The 14,717-nt window shown below is 42.8% G+C and overlaps 1 protein-coding gene across 1 annotated transcript; it reads left to right on the forward strand.

The window, feature by feature from the left end:
• The first annotated feature begins 266 nt into the window (after positions 1 to 266).
• TGH (SWAP (Suppressor-of-White-APricot)/surp domain-containing protein) lies at positions 267 to 13,713 on the forward strand. Its single transcript, XM_048690599.2, has 17 exons — positions 267 to 501; positions 1,275 to 1,365; positions 1,452 to 1,546; positions 2,213 to 2,316; positions 2,825 to 2,886; positions 3,118 to 3,192; positions 3,491 to 3,639; positions 4,515 to 4,590; positions 4,719 to 4,802; positions 4,899 to 4,976; positions 5,336 to 5,474; positions 6,470 to 6,956; positions 7,079 to 7,360; positions 7,435 to 7,551; positions 7,936 to 8,145; positions 11,446 to 12,351; positions 13,332 to 13,713. The coding sequence occupies exons 1-16, from the start codon at positions 364 to 366 to the stop codon at positions 12,232 to 12,234; spliced, it is 2,976 nt and encodes a 991-aa protein (XP_048546556.2). The 5' UTR covers positions 267 to 363; the 3' UTR covers positions 12,235 to 12,351; positions 13,332 to 13,713.
• Positions 13,714 to 14,717: the final 1,004 nt, after the last annotated feature.

Raw genomic sequence — 14,717 nt, forward strand, 5'->3', positions numbered from 1 at the left:
TTTATGATCATTGTTTTCTATTCATAAATTATTTTTCTAACAATACATTTTACATCTGTTCAAAAACCGGTTGCCGGTTTTTTGAACCAGTTTCTTTTAGCAAGCGAACGGGACAGTGTTCCTCGAGGGAGAGTAGCAACTGGAGACCTTTTTGGGCCCGTATGTGCTTGTTGGGCCAGGCGGGCTACTCCAAGCACACCTTTTGGGCAAGTACACCGTATGGCCTATAGTCTCGGCCCACCTTTTTACCACCACGGAGAGACCCATCTGTCGTTTATCGGCAATTCCCCGTCCCGAACCGTCGTCGTGTACCAGCTTCGCCGCCAGCGAGCTAGGGCTTCCCACTCCGAGGATCCCCCGGCCATGGCATCCCACGACGACGACCAGGACCTCGTGGTCTACGGGACGCCGATCGAGCGGGAGGAGGACATCTCCGCCCGCAAGCGCCGCGCCGTCGCCGACGCAGGCCAGCTCCGGGCCCTCCCCGCCTGGAAGCAGGAGGTACCCCTCCCCCCACCTCCACCCCATTCACTCTCTGTGTACCCTTTGTAATCAAGCATCGGGATATATTTTTCTCCCTTCTATGGGGTTAATTGATGGTGCATTAGTTAGTAATAGATTTCAGCTATGATCACTAGCAATTTCGTAATACCTCCGTCCCAAAAAGCTTGTCTTAGATTTTTCTAGATATGGGTGTATCTAAGACAAGCAATTCGGGACGGAGGGAGTAGTTTAGTAGCTACGCATGCTAGTTTATACATCCGGGTCTGTCGGGAAAGTGACTTCTTCAATTTAGGGTTTATTATGACAGAATCGTGTTCAGTGTTTCAGTTTACTGTTTTTGAATCCATTGAACTTCTTCAATCGGTTGGGGATGGTGCAAATGTTCTTCAATTTAGGTTTTATTTGACTGAATCGTGTGGAGTGAACTATGGGGATGTTCTGGTTTGTAGTAAGGTTGCCACGCTTAACCTTTGGCTTGCAGTTGCGGTGCGCCACACTTTCTTAGCCACATGGTCCAGATGTCATAGGCTCTTTTTTCTTTGGCCAAATCTTGCCACACTTATGGTGACCATTTTGTTCACCACGCTTTTTTGTGGCTGCACAGTTTGCCTGATGTTAGTTGTGGCAATATTTCCTTCTTTTGTTACCAACTTGTTAGACACTTGGATTGTCTCTTCTGTTAGCATTGTCATGAAATTGTGTAGCATATGATTTTAAGTAACCAATACCTCTGTTTTTTATTAAAAAAATGAGATGTGATCGGAGTGTAGGTCAGGGATGAGGAAGGGCGGAGAAGATTTCATGGTGCATTTACTGGAGGCTTCTCTGCTGGCTTTTACAATACTGCTGGCTCAAAAGAGGGTATGTTGTTGCCTTAAGATTATGTTTTTAATGTGACAGTATCGCTGAAGAAATGAATGGGATTATAAAAATGTCATTTACTGTAGGATGGATGCCACAGACATTCACATCTTCACGAAAAAGTAGAGCTGAGCATAAAAAACAAAGCATATATAATTTTCTTGATGAGGAAGATATCAAGGTATGTGATGCTTTTTTTCTTCTAGTGCTACTTTTTGTATGGAAATTGATAATCTGCAGCAGTCGTACACTGTTTTGTTGTATTTCAATTCATGGTATTCCATACTGGACTGCCTAACGTTTAATGTTTTGAGTGTGAATGCAAACATGCCATGTTCTAGTCATCTAGAAAACAAGACAGTTACATGAAAATGCTTTGATTTTCAGTTTTAATAGACAAGTAATTTTGGTTTGTAATGAAATTGCTCCATGATTGGAAGTAGAATGATCACATCAATATTGTAACTATCATTATCTGCAAGATTATGCCAGGATAACTATAAGCATGTTATCTCACATCTTTAGTTAATTTACTTGACAACATATATCTGTTTACAGACGCTTGCTGTAAAGGTAAAGCTAGTACAGATATTGCCCATCAAAGAAGCAAAAGACTGTAAACTGTCTTCCCTGTTTCTTAGAATGTTGAAAATGTGTAAACCTTGACGAGCATGTACCAGTGGTTACTAGTGTCAGTGTTGATGTATTTGATTGAGCTTGGCTCCCAACAGTGTCAATGTCTTTTTTGGCTTTGATTGTACATAACTGCATAAGTGATTTCTCAGGATAAATTTGTTTCATGAAATTGTGAACTTATCTGTTGACAAATTTGGGCACCAATTTGCAGGATATGGGAGGTAATGCCTTGGAAACATCTCAACAGTATGGTACATTCGGTTTTACAGCTGCAGAGCATGCCAGAAAACAAGCATCCAAGGAACAAAATGAGAGGTTAGCATCTTTACATTGCATAACTGACATGAAGCTTAGGGGATGTTTGGTTGGCTACAACACTTGGCTAACGGCTAACCTAGGTATGGTAAAGTGTGGCAAGCCACACTTCTTGTGGCAACTAAGTTGTTTGTCACAAGTTAGGTTGTTTTGTTTGCCAATTGTGTGTGATGGATGAGCTGGCCATGGTATTATGCAACTTTGGTGTGCCCAAACTGCAGCAGTGAACCATATGGCTTTCATCAGACAAACATGCATGAGTTGTGGTAAGGGGTGGAAATTAACCCAACACCCTCGAAATCAGCTTTACTTAAGTGTCCTCTTTAGTGTTAGCTGCACTGAATTATTAATGTGGCTGTACACACTTTAGATTTCTAGCATTACTCTGGTCATTATCAATTTATGTTCGTATGACCATGCCCTTTTAACTTGAATGGCAGAAGTTAGTGTTCTCAGTTCACCACTCTAATTGATATATATGTAAACATATCTGCACATCTGCATGCAGACCATCAGCTATTCCTGGACCTGTTCCTGATGAATTGGTGGTCCCCGCCACAACCTCGATTGGTTTGTCTCTGTTGTTTTATCTTTTCAACTACTCCTTCCGTTCCTAAATATAAGACCTTTTAGAGATTCCAATATGGACTACATATGGAGCAAAATGAGTGAATTTACACTCTAAAATATGTCTACATACATCTGTATGTAGTCCGTATTCTCTGAAGGGGCTTATATTTAGAAACGGAGGGAGTATATGTATTTTCAGGTAATAGTAATATCTTGACATCTTTTGAGCAGGCGTGAAGTTACTGATGAAAATGGGCTGGCGCCAAGGTCGTACCATCAAGGATGCACATGCTGACTCCTTATATGGTATGCATTTTATCTGTGAATTTGAAGCCATTTCGTAGTTGATCAATGGGACAAACTTGTTCCGTGTCGCTTTCAATGTTTTTTGTTGAATTCATCCAAAGTCTGGCAGGTCAGAACGACAGATTATGACAGCCATGAGCGGCCTATTGTATTGGCTGTAGGAAATCTGAGTTCACAAATTATCTTAGTCCAACGGTTATCTGTTAAAAAAAGCATTGTGCTTCTCAAATAGCGACCTAATGGTTTGGTGTGGTAGTGTTGTGCTGTTATCTAACTAATTAACTGCTGATGCCTACAGAGTCACGTAGGGAAGCTAGAAAAGCGTTTCTTGCACTCTCTGGTGTCAGTAACGATGAGGACCAAGATCAAATTGCTTCTCAGAAATCTAGAGTGGATGAAAATGTCGCAGAATCATTTGAGAAAATAAGCGCTTCAGGAAATACCCCAGTAAGCAGGACATGCATCTCTCTTGATTATTTGTTGAAGTTTGCGTTTCCTTGTTTAATTGTTTGTGAGCACTTCTCTTTGGTTCTTATGATGTACTAAAGTGCTCAATGAACTTTTTTTCTTCTTAAACTTCAACGAACTTATTGTGATCTTTTTCTTGCAAATCCGAACTATATTTAGACCTCGTACCTCTGTTTTATGCTATAGACTGCGCACAGTGCAATTTTCCAAGTGAACTACATAATATTGTTCTATAGCTAAACTAAAATAGTTAGTACTTTCATACTAATATATTTTGTCTAGCTCCTAATCATTGTTCTAAAACCAAATATTAAATTTCTATCTTGAAGACAGTAAAAAGTCACTAGCAGCATTATAAAAGACAGATGATTAGTATGATAGTATCTAACGCATGATTGGTTGGTTGCCTAGTTTCAGGTTAGCCTGCATATTATGTCCAGTATGCATTGTGTGGGTGGTAAAGAATTTCAGCAAAAAGTTTTAATCTGGAGAAAAGATTTGCCTTTACCACTGCAAATTTACGGTGTCTTGGCTGCCATAATAAACTAAATATTACTCCCTAATTAAGTAATTATACTACTGGTTGGACCCGACTACTGGGAAGCTAAGTTTGAGATTTAAAGCTGAACTTGGCTGTGTGGATAGATCTTGCATCCCATGAGCCAGCCTGCTTTTTGTACGCAGGCCACTAAACACTTAATTATGGCACCTTGTTGGTCTGCCTTGAGGACTATACAGGCAACTATTCATGCAATAAGTTACTGTTGCTCAAAAAGTGTGCATGCAATTGCTAACTTGTTTTCCATAAAGAAGAAAACATCAGCTGATCTTTCTGGTTTTCCATAAATATTTAGGTGTATGTACTTCATCCAAAGGAAGATCTGCATGGTTTAGGTTTTGACCCATTCAAACATGCGCCTGAGTTTAAAGGTACCATACTCCAAGTCCCCAACAAATAATCATTTGAATGGATCTCCTGGGTCCTGGCTAGGCGTACGGACCTGACTAGGCACGCCGTTTTGAACCTTGGCTTGACCTCACATTTTCTTTCTTTGCAGATAGGAAAAGATCACACAAATCAATGAACAGGGACCGAAACCGAAGTGGTGTTTCCGTGAGGGGAAGTCTCCTGATTTCAAACTGTATGATTGTCATGACCCTTACGCCCAGTTCTCTATTTTGCTGATATTGCTCAAGTATATTGGGTGGAAAATCTTAGCTAGTGGTTTGATCATCAGCAGGACAATATGCTCCTGGCTTTGGAATTGGAGCACTTGAAGAGCTTGGTGTTGAAGATGAGGATATTTATGCATCAGGTAATTTAATTATCTTCTGGTCCATTTGAAACTATGTAATGTTAATATTGGAAGTCTTGAACTTTTGATGGAAGCATATGGCATTTTTGTGTATCATTCCTTACTGAAATGGAATGGTCGGTTATGGTAGATTCTGAATGTACAATTGTTATTTCCTTGTACCACTATAAGGTGAATTCTTATTTGTTCCTGTGAGGGTGTGTGCTATCAAATGGAAAATCTTGGCAGTTGTGCATATAGCTTGACAAGACTTAATAGACTTGTTTCACTGTTTGATGATGCTATTTCTATTTAAGATGGACTGGCCCTTTGATGTTGTTCCTCACATGTCTTACTATCCTTACATTTGTCGTGCTCAGGTTTCAATTATGAACAAACAGAAGTTGATATCGAGCCTTCAAAAACATCTGGTGACAGTAAGTTTAAACTTGAAGACAAGAAGAGAGGTTTCTTCCTGAGCTTTAAAATCGCCTCAAATTCCGAGTACAAACTCGAAAGGTGATGCTTCTCTTTGATTTATAATTGATTAATGTTAACGCCTTAGCTTGTTTTTCCTATCCTAGTACTTGGTTGAACTTTGTATGTATGAATCATTTGATTCTCTCTTTCCACATATTGTCACCATGTTATTCTTTTGCTGTTTATGTTGTGCTATGTAAACCTGTTTTATACTTTCATACTTGTTAAGTTGGATCTATTGTTGCCAAACCTCTTGCCAGTATGTGGTTGAAAGAACCAAAGATGTGCATAACATGACATCTATTTTAGAAACTTCTTGTGATTTGTGAGCGTTTGCACAAAGCAATTGGTACATGCAATGACAATCTAGCACGCCAGTTTAGTGAATGTTACTTTAAATGGTAGCGCTGTGCTGTAAAATCTAGTTAAATTTATTCACGAATTAACAAAAAATATAGTCAAATTAATTCTAGCCACTTCCACCCAATGAACTCCTGACACGCATACAATTGTGTGTTTTTAACTGAATTACTCTCTCTCTCTCCCCGTGATATGTTCCGATACGTGTTTTCAACTGAATTATCGCTGCGTAGCGGTATGTGGTGATATGTGTTTTCCCAACATCCATACCATCGTGTGTAGCGATATGTGTTTTCAACTGATCTCTCTCTCTCTCACGCACGCACACACACCCGCATACGCGCAAGTAAAGTTGTCATGTGCATTTTATGCGTTGATGGTTCATCTGTCAATATTCAGTAAATTAATTGTCAAGGTGTTCCTCAGCTGCCTTGGAGTGTAGATAGGCAACCAGGTCATCAAGTCAAGAATGGAAAAATAGTTACTGGGTCTCGCCATGTTAGTTTAAGCTTAGTGGAATCAGCAAATAAATATGAAGGATGACAGTGCGCACCTGTTAGCTATGTATATATTGTATTATTATAGTTCAAATTCAGCAAATTAGTTTACTCAATTCCATATTCATCTCGTATATATGTATTCATCTTGGAAATTTGGTGACACTGATTCTTCAGATTTCATCCTCCTGAGATCCCAGCTGATTTTGATGGTCGCCATAAGTTCTCAAGTCCAATTCAGACAGCTGATAAGTTCTCTGATCTAGCTCCTCCCGAGGTTCCTCCTCCAGAAGACACTACCTTGAGATTATTGATTGAGGGCTGTGCTGCTATGGTTGCTCGTTGCGGGAAACATGTAGAGGATTTCTACAAAGAGAAAAGTAAAGCAAGTCCACAGTTTCTTTTCCTCGACGGAGGAGATGGATGTAGCTACTACACAAGGAAGTTATGGGAGCATCAGCAGAAGTTTATTGACCGGCAAAGACCTGATGCTGTTAAGTCGAAGCCTTCTTCTGACAAGTTGACAGCTGAGAATCGTGGAACTATTCTTGGTGAAAAGCCTCTCGATAGAAGCTCCAAATCATCTAGCTCATTTGTTTCTGCAAAAGAAGCTGTTCAACTACAATCAAATCTTGGTGACACCTTTGTGAAGCCAATATCTCTTGTATGTTTTTGAATTGCATTGTCTTACCAATTATTGCTGCCTCCCTCATTGTGCCACATTCTTTATATGAATTACCTAATCTTGGTCTAATTATGCAATGGATTATTCTTGCTTCCCAATAGGATGGTGTGCCAGAGTCAAAGAAGCCTTTTAGAAATGAGCCAGCAAAGCAGGCAAGGTTTGAGCAGTTTCTAAAGGAGAAATATCAGGGTGGTCTTCGTATTGCAAGTCTTGCTCCTACAATTACAATGTCGGAGGCTGATCGTGCTCGTGAAAGACTAGATTTTGAGGCTGCTGCAGATGCAATTGAAAAAGGAAAAGAATATAAGGCTATAGATCCTTTGTCAATATTGGGTTTACCTGGATTGAATGAGCAACGCTTTGTTTCATCCACTCAATTAGAGGTAGGTTAACTTATTTGGGTCTATTAGTAATGTAATTTCTCTTTTTCACATTTTAATCCTTAAAAACAATACAGAGCTCTGCGGTACTCCAAGATGAGAGGCCCATGTATCCACAGAGGGAGGAGTTTGAATGGCGGCCTTCACCAATACTGTGCAAGCGTTTTGATATTGTTGACCCTTTCATGGGAAAGGTAAATTTAAGTGATTCTATATTGTTGGGTGTGTGACTGTGTTAATTAGCCAATTACGATAGGCAAATGAACTAAAAATTAAGTACACAGAATAAGAAAAATAAATTGGTGATCTTTAGAAAAGGGATGCGGTCACAGATACACACTTGCGGTTTATGTTAGAGTATCGTCGTAAATTTCCCCAGTTCTTGCACGCCATAATGTTGTCCTTACTTTTATACTGTTGTAGCTAAGTGCAGTTTCTGATGTCTAGTTCTAAGGAGCTGATTTGCAACTGATAAATGTATCAGTTCTAGTCTTCTAGTACTCTTACTCTACTTTGTTATTATTTGCTATTTGGCGTTAAATCAAATATATATTTTAAAATGCATACTGTTTGTGCAGCCAATGCCTCTTCGAAGACCAATAAGCAAGATGGACACCCTTATGTTTATGACCGAGTCCACTAAAAAGATAAATGAAGATGTAAGGGGCTCAAGTACGATTCCACCAAATGCTGCTGTGTCAGGAACAGAAGAGACAGAGGCACAGGAAACTGCAAATAACCCTGATATTGTGGCAAGCAGTATGCAGAGGCCTGTTGATCTTTACAAGGTACTCCCTCCATTCCTTTATATAACATGTATTTGTTTTCTAATAAAATTTCAGTAACGTGTATTTCTTCTAATTCCTTGCAATCCCATGTTTAGCCCTCTTAAAAAAAAGGAAAGTATCTCTCTCCTGATTTCATATATCTCTTCTATTAGAAAAAAATAGGAAAGTATCTCTTTTCCGATTGCCTGTATCTCTTCCTTTTCCTAGCTTAATTGATTTACTTGCCGCTAACCAACGAATTGGCCAAGGGTAATTTCGTCCTACATTCTCTATTATTTTGTGCCTTGGTCATCGTGCCAGAAAAAATACACCTTACATAAAGGAACGGAGGGAGTAATAATTACCCCAAATGTATGTTCCTAGGGGAAACATTGGCCAGAAATTCATGTGGAATTAAGCCATATCTGAAGGATTATCTTGGCATGTTTAATTTGTGCTCCCTCTACTTTCTGCTCAGACTGAAACTGACCTCTCTAATAGCATTCATATTGCTCCCTGTATTGAGCAGTGCACCAGGTTGTTTTTCCATTAGATACTGCCTCGTCTCTACATGCAAAATACACCAAAAGTCCTAGCTCATGGCCTCACTTGGAAAAACAATTTTTCTACATGGATTTCATAGAAAACATATGTACAAGTAGAACTTATAGAGCTTCATGATTATTGAGGATAAAAGGCCTATAATAATAATGTTGCTCTGTTTTCTTGTAAAAGATATTCTCCTTACCTGGCTATGTATGAATGAGAAAAAAAAACGACTCTTCAAAATCCTTAAGTACCATGTGTATACATATAACAATAACGAGAGGTTTGAAATGATTTGGAAGCATCAAAATGACTGTCTTCGATGGAGTTCGCCTAATGTCCAATGGGTGCTGCTGGCCATTAAAGACGAAACACAACTTTGGCCTTGGCTGGGGCCAAAGGCTTGGTTAGACTGATCCGGGGAGAGTCTTAGTCCTGGTTAGCGTGGGTCTTTTTTCTTGCTCGTGGTCGGTTTGTGCGTGCGAGCGCGCGTGTGTGTACCCTGTACATTTCTTCTTGATCCAGTGATACTCACATCTACTGCGCATTCGAGAAAAGAAAATAATAGTAGGAGGTAGCCATATTTGTTTCATTAAGGAGAAAAAACTCCAAACTTTACTGTGCACTTGTGGAGAATGGCATAAATTGACATACATAAATGTAGTGAAACAATATGTTAGAGTATATACATGCTGTTCGTTGGAAATTGGGTTATCATAATTCACGTTGTAACCCTTTAAATAAGTATATTTTCTTACAAGGGCCACATAATCGGTATTGCCCAGTTGGTTATTCGGCAGTGTGAGATAAAGGTGGGGAGTTTCAACCCATTTTCCTGCAATAAGGGCATTTCTAACCGATCCCCTAAAAAATAGAGGAGGATCCGGCCGAGTAAACCTTAGTGGAGTATTTATACTCCACTAAGTTTTGTCGGTTCTAGCCGATCCCCTAAACTTAGCGGAGTGAAACTTACTTTTGGTTTAAGCATATCGTCGAACACTTGTCGTGCAGCCTATATTTGGTCAATTGATTGAATTTTTGTAGCGCGGTCACGGCGTGCTCCTGCTTCAGCAGCGTCTGCACGGGCGAGTGCTTGGTTCCCTTCCCTCCCGGAGTCCTTCTGCTTGCTCCACACGCAGATGTTCCTGCTGTCCGGGCCGGTGTACAGAGCGTCGCCCTTGGCGGCGAGAGAGTAGATGTGGCCTTCTCCCTGGCGAGCGAGCTGATGAGGCTGGTGCCAGACACCATTGTTGGCGCAGCCACGGACGGCTCGCTGTGGTGGTTTCAAGGGGGGCATGGGGGCGGGAGGAGGCGGCAGCCACGGTGGCAACGAGGACTCGAGGAGAATGCGGTGCATCGGGCTGAAGAGCTCCCACGCCCGGGGCTCACGCCACCCGTCCCCGACAAGCTGCTCTGCCTGCCCGTCGCCGGGGTGCGAGCACGGGAGTCCGTCGCCGGCCCCTTCACTGTCGTTATCTCTCACGGCCGCGGGAGTCATGGCCGCGTGTGACTTGGGCGGCGTAGTCCTTGCCGGCTGGGGTAGCCGGTGGCGTGATGCACGGGGATGTGGCACACATGTGCTAGGTGGCGATGCCTGGGACGGTGGGGGCCGAGGGTGGCGAGAGGCGGAGGGGAGTGGTGCTGGCGGCAGCTCGCGTCCCGCGGCCAAAAGAAGGTGGGACGGTGGCTGGCGAGGTGGGATCTGTGGCTGCACGGTGGAAGCCGATTGGAAAGGGGTTGGCGGCGCTCTGGGGGAGAAGATGCCGGCGCGGAGAGAGGAGGCTGCCAGGCTATCTGGTCGGGGGAGATGACAGGCCCGGAACGAATTCGGGTTCGGAGGGGATCCAGGAGAGACAGGAGATTTTCCTCGGCCGCCTCCAGCCGGAGTAAATATACTCGTGGGATGGGCGCTGGAGTAATTTTTTTACTCCACTAACCGGTTTAGGGGATCGGCTAGGTGCAACATAGAGGAGGGAAACCGAAATTATCCTCCCTTATAGCCGGATAGGGGATCGGTTAGAGTTGGTCTAAATTGGTAACCTTAAATCCTTATACCATGCAAGTATGCCGTCTTGTTTGTTAACATAATTAGTGCATTCAAATTTGCCTTTAATAAATGGAATAGTAGATGCAATGCTTCATAATGGGATATTGTCATTTTTTATCTTGTAGAAGCACCAATTTAAGTCTGATGCCAGGTATGGGTTCTGATAGTTGTGTTTACACTCATTTCTTGCACAGATTCAAATTTGCTTAGCTGGTTGGTATCTTAAATGTGGGGTTGTCAGAGAACTTGGCCAGTTGTCTAGGCTTCCTCTTTAAGCCTGTAAAATATTTCATGTGTAGATTTGCTTAAGCCTATATGGTGGCTTAAGCTGCTCCACAGGTAGACATAATCCTACTGTGCATGCCAAGTTTCCATAAAACGTGAAAAAATCATGTATGTACAACATGCTATGCATACGCACGTGCAAAAATAAGATCATTTGTGTACTGTACAAAAAGTACAAGAGGCGAGATACTAGCAGAGCAACTATATGTGCACAAATTACTTTCTTACAGTTCACAAATGGTCATATTGTATAGCATGTTGTGCATCTGTGAATTTTCTGTATTTTATTTAAACACACAAATTACATTTTATGATGGGTGCTGTGGGCGCAACAGTTGCTGATTTTGATTCCACAGTTGTCTATGCTGTCAATTAGGAAATGGTTAATTGGACTTGAGGGTTCTGTACTTCTGTACTGACAAGTTATTTGTTGCGCTTTCCAGGCAATCTTTTCTGATGATTCAGACGATGATATGGACGAACCTCTTAACAATCAACAAGTGGATCCAGTGAAGACGAGTGAAGGTGCCAACATGGCTCTTAATCGTCTTGTTGCTGAGGATTTCCTGGAATCTTTGGGTAAAGAACTGGGATTGGAGGTTCCTCCAGAGAAACCGGCCCAGCCACCGAATGTCTTGTTTAGATCAGAAATCCTTCCAACGGCTGATGCAAGTGTATCTAGGAATGGCCAGACATCTACTTTTAGGGAGATAAAGGAGAACGAGGGTTCTTTGGGTTTGATGGAAGCTGCCAATGGTAATGGGGACGGTCCTTCATCCAATGTCGAAAAGCTTGATTTGAAATATGAGCATAATGCTGACATAGGCCGGTCACACTCTTCACATCGTCAGATTCGGAACGGTAGTCCAGAGTCTGATACTTCTATTGAACGGCATAGGAGTAGGAAAAGAAGATCCCATCATCGAAATCGGAGTCCAACACCAGATTCTGGTTCTTCTGATGAACGACGTAGTAGTAAGAAAAGAAAGTCACATTCAAGACATAGAGCAGGCAGGAGTAGAACTCCTGATGCCGATTTGTCCTCTGACAGCCAAAGGAATAAGAGAAAACGTCGGGAGAAAAGGAGTCATCGGACCCGCATGTCTGACAGTGATTCTAGTGATCATGAATACAAGGAAAAATATACATCTAGTAGTAGAAGATCATCTGATAAAGACAGAAGTAGAAAGCATTCTAAACACCGCAGGCACAGAAGAAAAGACTCTGCATAATGTTCTTGAATACAGCTACAGGAATATATGGCTGCAAATGAAAGAATTCACACTAGCTTCTCCAGATCATCCAAGTTGGTGAAAATGTTGGGCCCGATACTGAAGTGGATGTTTATAGTAAGCGTTCTAAACCAACCTTATGTTTTTTGTTCTTGTGTACATGGTATTTTGAGTGCTGTTATTTTACGTGCATATGGTATTTTATATTTATAATGGTGGAAGATCCTTGTCTTCAATGCACGTGATGCTTTGAGTTGTTAATTTTCCTAAGCATGCCTATCACTTTCTTGTCCTTCACTTCAAATTGTTATCCTACATTTTCTGCACTTACTTCAAGAATGGACAATTAGCCTTAAAGATTGAGAGATCACAAATCCTGGCAGAAGCTAGAAACGAAACCATTCTAGTGTTTTTGTAGAACTATAAGTGGAAGCAAAAAAGAAAAAGGAAAATTCAAAGCTTAAGTTGTGTGCTAGCGCTGCTAATTTGATCCTTGTTGGTTTTGGTCTTTCAAATGGTGTTTTGTTCTGGGCCAAGGTGGTATCCTGAACATACCTGGGCAGCACTACGAGTGCTGCTTTACAAGACTTTCCTAAGTCAACTGTGTTGCTTCGCTCCATGCAAATTCATGTGTCCTACACTTGCATATCGGACTGTTTCGGTTAGCAAAGTTATATTAATCTTAAAGAAATTGCATATAACCAGTGAAAGTTATCTTGGTGTTACTTGAAGCCCATTTCCAAAGGGTTACGAGACTAGTTGTGTTTTCCATCCAAGAATTGCTGAGTTTGGCAGGAAACTAGCTGGGAATGGGCTTGGTTTGAGCCAAACTATGGCGACCTGAATGTTTATAGTTTTCTAGTTTATTAACATCTCTTGGTGAACATGATGCTTTCTTCATAAGAAACACAATGCGTTCGGATTTGGCTGATAGATGTTGCCGTTTTTTGGGATAGTCGTTCTTTGAGTTACAGCCCTGATGTGGCTTCTGTCTTTTGTGTCTTGATTTCTTCCTTGCACCACCCTTATCATTACCCAACTTTGTGGCATTTCTGTTGAGCAAGGAAAACTAATGTACCCGTTTTTTGTTGTTGCAGTCACAAATTGATACCGTGTTATCCAGTCATCCAAAACTACTTGATGAGCCTGGGAGCTTCTTGCGTGGTAGTTACTGAGATTCGGGTTGTGCGTGCGGCCTACCTTTGTATGTGGAGTTTCTGTTGCCATGGTGCCTCTACCCCCTGTTGTGTTGTCTATGCCATGCCATAAATTCGTTCCGTTCCGGAAGACTTGTCTCTGAAGACCCTTGTACAACTCAAAGTACCAGACGTGAACAGGTGTAAATAGAAGAGAATTGGGTTGTCATTGACATAGTATTTAGATTTTCATTTTCGGTGTTGTTGTTTTCTGTTACAAGTACTGTTTCTGTCATGCCAACATAATGTATATCAGTCTAGGACAAGAAAGGTTCGTTCTCTATGTCGCTTGTGTGCTTGCGCACGCACCTGTGGAGTTGATGCAAATGCCCAGCAAAACAGCAACGACCACCCGGTAAAGAGCTCGGACGCCAGAACTAAGCCTGGCGAAGCACCCGTGCACTAGCACATCAGCGTATGGTAGCGTCATCATGTAGGCATGACGAGGACCGGTGTCGAAGAGGCGCGCTCGCTTCATGCAGACTCTACTACATGAGCAGCAGGCAGGCATGATGACTCCCGCGGGAGAGGCCTAGAAGATTCGATTCTTGGGTCGGGAGGCAAGCCACGCACGGGATGCCATTCCATCCAGCATTTCCTACGCACGCGTGGCCCTCGGCTGGTCCAACTTTGTTTGCTGCCCAACTGCGACGGGCCGCCGTCGCTGTCGCCGCGAGATACGGCGTCAGCAGCGCCGAGAAAAGAGAGAAGGCGACCGGGGGGATCTGTCTCTCTTTCCAGCAGCATCTGACGCGGGAGATCCTTTTTATTTGGTGCTGATAGTTTATGTACTCTCGTGCTGCTAGGCTGATCGGACCCTATCTACTTGCACCAGACCAGCACCTTGCATTAGGGGTGTGTTATGTCAGCAACTCAGCATGATAGGACGTGTGGCGCTGTCTGCTGTGCTTCGTGGTGGTGACGGGCGCAAGGCGACGCCGGCTGCTGCTGCCCTGGATAAGAGCGAGCGGGCGAGCTGTTGTTGGTTGGGCGATCACCCGCCCGCGCGAGCAACACGAAGGAGGCGGTTAACCTACCGGCCACCAACCCTGCTGCTCTCCCCCGACCACAAAGCGAAAGAGAAAGAAGGCAGGGCATCCGAGCCCGTCCAGTCGACGACGGGCGTCACGGCACGTCGGATTCGACCGACCGACTGACTGATTGACACGATCGACGCGGACCCGTGCACGGACGGACGGACGGGCGCAGGCGGACGGAGCACGTAGCAGCAGCAGCTTTGCAAACGGACACGAGCGACGCGCTGCGCTGCGCGCATCGGGAGGAGGA

Source organism: Triticum urartu, chromosome 7A (assembly GCF_056163025.1).
Source record: "Triticum urartu cultivar PI428250 chromosome 7A, HENAU_Tu73, whole genome shotgun sequence".
Lineage (NCBI taxonomy): Eukaryota > Viridiplantae > Streptophyta > Magnoliopsida > Poales > Poaceae > Triticum > Triticum urartu.